Source organism: Nannospalax galili, unplaced genomic scaffold, assembly GCF_000622305.1.
Source record: "Nannospalax galili isolate Female #2095 unplaced genomic scaffold, S.galili_v1.0 scaffold533, whole genome shotgun sequence".
Lineage (NCBI taxonomy): Eukaryota > Metazoa > Chordata > Mammalia > Rodentia > Spalacidae > Nannospalax > Nannospalax galili.
This window is the reverse complement of record NW_008333774.1, coordinates 447776-452982: the sequence shown is the minus strand read 5'-3', so window position 1 is coordinate 452982 and position 5207 is coordinate 447776. Positions and strand designations below refer to the sequence as shown.

The 5207-nt window shown below is 36.4% G+C and overlaps 1 protein-coding gene across 1 annotated transcript; it reads left to right on the top strand.

Moving 5' to 3' along the window:
- The first annotated feature begins 4087 nt into the window (after positions 1-4087).
- LOC103730181 (olfactory receptor 2L5-like) lies at positions 4088-5026 on the top strand. Its single transcript, XM_008828369.1, has one exon. It carries the CDS (start codon positions 4088-4090, stop codon positions 5024-5026), a length of 939 nt encoding a protein of 312 aa, XP_008826591.1.
- Positions 5027-5207: the final 181 nt, after the last annotated feature.

Here is a 5207-nt window from a genome sequence, read left to right as displayed (position 1 = left end):
TATATAAATGATATATGTTATTTAATTCTGGAAAGAACTGGTGTGATTATTGATATCTAATATGAATTGATACTGAAATTAAAAGCACAACCAATAGTTATCATATAATATTTTCTACATTTATAGTAAGACTAAAATTTACACTAAATGACATCAAATTCTTGAAATTTGAGTCACTGTAAAGATAGTATTAGTAGTGTTTAATATAATACCTGTTAAAATCTACATCAATTAAAAAACAACCTCAAAATATGAGAGAATTTTTTGGCCTTAAATAAAGCAAGATATTTACAAAGAAAGAATCTTGTTGTCGGAATCACTACCATTTCTTAAGGAAAAGAAGGTATACTGTGTTCCTCTGAGGAAGACTGGGGAAAGTTTAAAAATGCTTCATTATGGAATAGTCAACCTCAATTACATTTTCCACAAGGAAGGATGTCTGCATGGACGCGTACATGGTCACCACGTTCAGGCTGGTTTCCTGGTACTGTCACTTTTGGCAATGGAGATTTCTGCCTGGATTGAAATTACTCCCTATTTATGCTTTACTTTTCAGGAAATGGACACACTAATGCACATAGGGATAGTGAGCTTCAGAAATAGGTGTAAGTGGAGTCTGAGGGGCAGTGACTGCAATTTCACATCACAAAATAGCCTGGGAATGAATTCCTAACAGTATTCCTTGGATGGAAAGAGAAGGAGGGGTTGAGATCTGTGTAAGAGGGTTGCTCTGTGACAGTGGGCCACTGTAAAATTCAGTGGAGTAAGCACCATTTAAAAGGACCAGTGATTGTGGAAGGGTGAATTTCCTGTTTTTCTTGGCATCATATGAAATAGTTATCAGTTACTCAGTTTCATGAATGTTAATGCCCTCACCACACTCTGATAGAGTGGTCAAGACAAGTGAAAATCTTTTTCAGTGGTCTGTAAATACATGACTTATCGTTCTTTCACTGTGGGAAAGAAAAGTAAGAGAAATTAACCTATTTTGATTTTTTCCCCATAAGCAAAAATTGTTCTTTTCACTTTAGATTTTGGAAACCAATATTCAAATGGCTGAACCTGCCTTTTTGTCAAGTGCAACACTACTTTAAATGATTTCATATTACATGTTATTATCATAGAGGGATGGCAAAGCCTAATTAAAATAATTTCTTTGACAGTTGGAAGATAATCAAGGAACTGGTTTGATTTAGGAGCCATTATCTTTCTTCTGTGATCCTTTCTCTATCATTGAAGTGATATAGCTAGCGACTCATGGAAATACTGTCATAGCCCTTTGTAAAGTACAAATGGGGGCAAGTACCACCATGTTCACTGCATTGGTAGTTGTTAACATTACATTTGAACTGTCAGTCACTTAAATATTATGTAAAATGATATACTCTAATATCAGTGTGGTATTTTGGTCTCATGATGAACCCAAATATCAGTGTATGAAAAGTTTGTTTTTCTAGTATTTCATCTGTTTTCTGGAGCCACACAATAACTGAGAATCATTTGCTCTGCACTGATTCAAAATACTACTGTAAATTTCTCATAATTTATTTCAAGATTCACTTTGCATACACAATTTTTAGTGCTTTGAAATGATTGCCTGGCATAATTTTATGTTACATTAACACATCATTTAATTAATATGTAAACATGACAGCAATATCCCACAGGGTAAGACAATTCCACAGCCACTCCTGTTGCTGTTCATGTCAAACACTTCACACTTCCTCCTCTATTTCCCCAATATTTTAGGTATGCTTATCTATGATAGAATGGCTTTTGCTGTTCATGTCAAACACTTCACACTTCCTCCTCTATTTCCCCAATATTTTAAACAGTATGCTTATCTGTGATAGAATGGCTTTATGCCTATCAGACCCTTCTGGATACCACCTCACTGTCCTTTCCTCCCTTCCTCACATTCTCTCGACATAACCACAGCCTTCTTTGTGTTTGAGAGAGGTTAACAATTTTGTTCTAGAATTTATTGATAGTTCTTTCACTAGAAATTGACGGTATGTACAATATACTGAATTATTGCAAAGTCTATGGGTATTTGGTTGCTGTTGCTGCATTTCTCCCCATGGCTTGTATTTATTTCTCAAAAAACTTCTAGGTTCTTATTTTGCAGTCCACAGTGAAAGTTAAAAGGATTTGTTTTGAGAAAACGTTCTGTAATCTCAAGGTTACTTTTCAAGAAATTACTTTTCTACATAATATACATGATGTTTCAGTTCTGAGAAACTATTTTCATTTGGTAACACTAACTCGTTAATTATTTTGCCATATGCTTTTTAGGAAGTCTTATAAGAATGCATAAATATCTAACCTTAGATCCCTAATTATATTTCCTATTTAATTTTATTTAATTTTATTTATTTATATGTTTTATTTATAAGATATTTTTATTAGTGAATTGTTGCACAAAACTCAATTAAAATAGGGGGAAAATAAATACATTTATATTTTAAAATATTTTATTTATTACTTTTATTTAATGTGTATGATTGTATTGCTCATGTGTATGCAAGTACACCTGTGTTGTGCAGTGCCTGTGGAGGTCAGAAATGGGTGTTGGATTCCCTAGAAATGGAGTCATGGACAGTTGTTACCTGTCATGTGGGTGCTGGGAATCAAACATGAGTCCTTTGCAAGAGCAGCCAGTGCTATTCACTGCTGAGCATCTCACCAGCCTCTATATTAGCTTACATTACCTTACCTTTTATTATGTTATTTTTCCTTTCAAGTGCTCTCCAATTCATTTTGAATATTTTATTGACTGTATTTTATCAACTATTATAATTTTAGTTTAGGTAGGGGCTAATTTTTCTAATAAATTCTCCTGCATTTTTCAAACTGATAATTTCTAACTCATTCTGTGTTTGTTTGTGTTCGTGTGTGTGTGTGTGTGTGTGTGATTTGCATATTCTTAAGTGCTATATCTGCCCGTTTTATGTGCAGATTTCTATTGCTGGTGCCCTTTGTCTCTAGTATTGAGAAATATCACCCTTTTCTGGGTCCAGCATGCTGAGCCTTCTACTGATAGCATTCTTTGGAGGAAACTCTCCCAGTTCATTCTCACTCTGAAGACTGAGGATGCTTTTCCTTTCCAGCATCTAAGAACCTGACTCCACCCCATCAATGAATCTCCTCTGAAGGCCCTGTGTTCTCATCCCCTGCAAGGTCATGAGTTCTCATTCCTACTTGTTCCTCTGCTCAGTAGTTCACATGCTTTTTAATGTATAACATTTATTCTTCATCATTTCAATTAATTCTCAGAGGAAAAAAATGTAAATGCATGTGCTTAAATTCACACACATATTGAAATAAAAAATATGGTTCTAGATAAAAAGAAAGGAAATAATGAATGAGTTAAAAAGTGGTGTTGGGAAGTAAAGTAAAATGCTGTGTAAGCTTTTGAGAAGGGGAAGACAAAATATTTGTCCCCTTAGTCGAATGAATATGGTGTACACACAGAGGGTCTATTTACAGTGTTTTGAATGTAAGGATGGAAAAGAGAAAGACTTTGTGTAATTGACACTTGTCAATAAGCATTTTTATAGTCTTCTGACAAAATAACAACTAAAGACAAAAAAATTGGTTCTATATTAATATGAAAGTGTACATAAGAAAATATATAGCTTTTGAGTGATTTAGACTGTATGTATTTTAGGACTAAAGTATGGTGAAAATCATTGTGATCTGGAACAAAAATATATCAAACTGTAGACTTATATTTTAAACATTTACACTAATTTCTACACATGTAGCATCAGGTCTCGTGTTCATCACATTTCCCATTGTTAAGAACTAAAATATCCATATTTTAATACAATCATCACAGAAATACACTATTCTTGTAGCTTCTCAGGTTTCTGTAAGATATTTTGTCCATATCCATTTATGTTTGCATCCTTCAGATTTATTTATGAAGCAGGAAATGAAGGCCCAGTTTTCAAAGTACAGTATGCTTTGCTTCAGAGGTATGAGTATGTCCCTGTCTGATGAAAATAATGAATTAAATTATCTCATTGTTTCATATGTAACTCATTGCTGCGTGTGCTTCTAGGAAAATCTACATGAACACCTGATGGATAATTATAATCAAACATATACAGGCTTTGTCTTATTGGAGCTGTTCCCATCATCAAGAACTGGCCTGTTCCTCTTCATTCTTGTTGTTCTCATCTTCCTGACAGCTTGGATTGCCAACCTGTCCGTGATCCTCTTCATCTTCCTGGATACCCAGCTCCACACTCCCATGTATTTTTTACTCAGTCAGCTTTTGCTCATTGATTTAAATTACATCTCCACCATTGTCCCCAAAATGGCTTCTGATTTCATGTTGGGTAGTAAGTACATCTCCTTCATTGGGTGTGGGCTTCAGATCTTCCTCTTCTTGACCTTTGGAGGAGCAGAAACACTGTTGCTGGCTTCTATGGCCTATGATCGTTATGTGGCTATTTGTTTTCCTCTCCACTATCCCATACGTATGAACAAAAGAGTCTGTGTGCTGATGATAATAGGATCTTGGATGCTGGGCTCCATTAACTCCTGTGCTCACACTGGATATGCACTCCATATCCCTTATTGCCAATCCAGAGCCATCAACCATTTCTTCTGTGACGTGCCTGCCATGTTGACTCTGGCCTGCATGGACACCTGGTTCTATGAGTACACAGTCTTTGTGAGCACCGTCCTCTTTCTTGTGTTTCCATTCACTGCTATAGTGTGCTCCTACGGTCGGGTTTTTCTTGCTGTCTACCGTATGCATTCTGGGGCAGGGAAGAAGAAGGCCTGTTCTACCTGTAGCACTCACCTCACTGTGGTGACCTTCTACTATGTACCCTTTGCTTACACCTATTTACGCCCAAGATCCCTCCGATCCCCAGCAGAGGACAAGATTTTGGCTGTCTTCTACACAATCCTTACCCCAATGCTCAACCCCATCATCTATAGCCTGAGAAACAAGGAGGTGATGGGGGCCCTGAGAAGGGCGACTCACAGAGTGTTCTTTATGAAACTGTAGACACGTTGCCTACCTCAGCCCACAGGATTCAGGAGCAGGCACACCTAGCACTGGTATGCCCCAGTTAAACGGTAAGAACTGGAAGGTGCCGAAAGAAACAATGGATGAAGGCGTAAGAAAGGTAAGAGTAACAGGTCAGATTCACAAGCTGGAATTAGGAACACCATCATTCTTTTTTTTT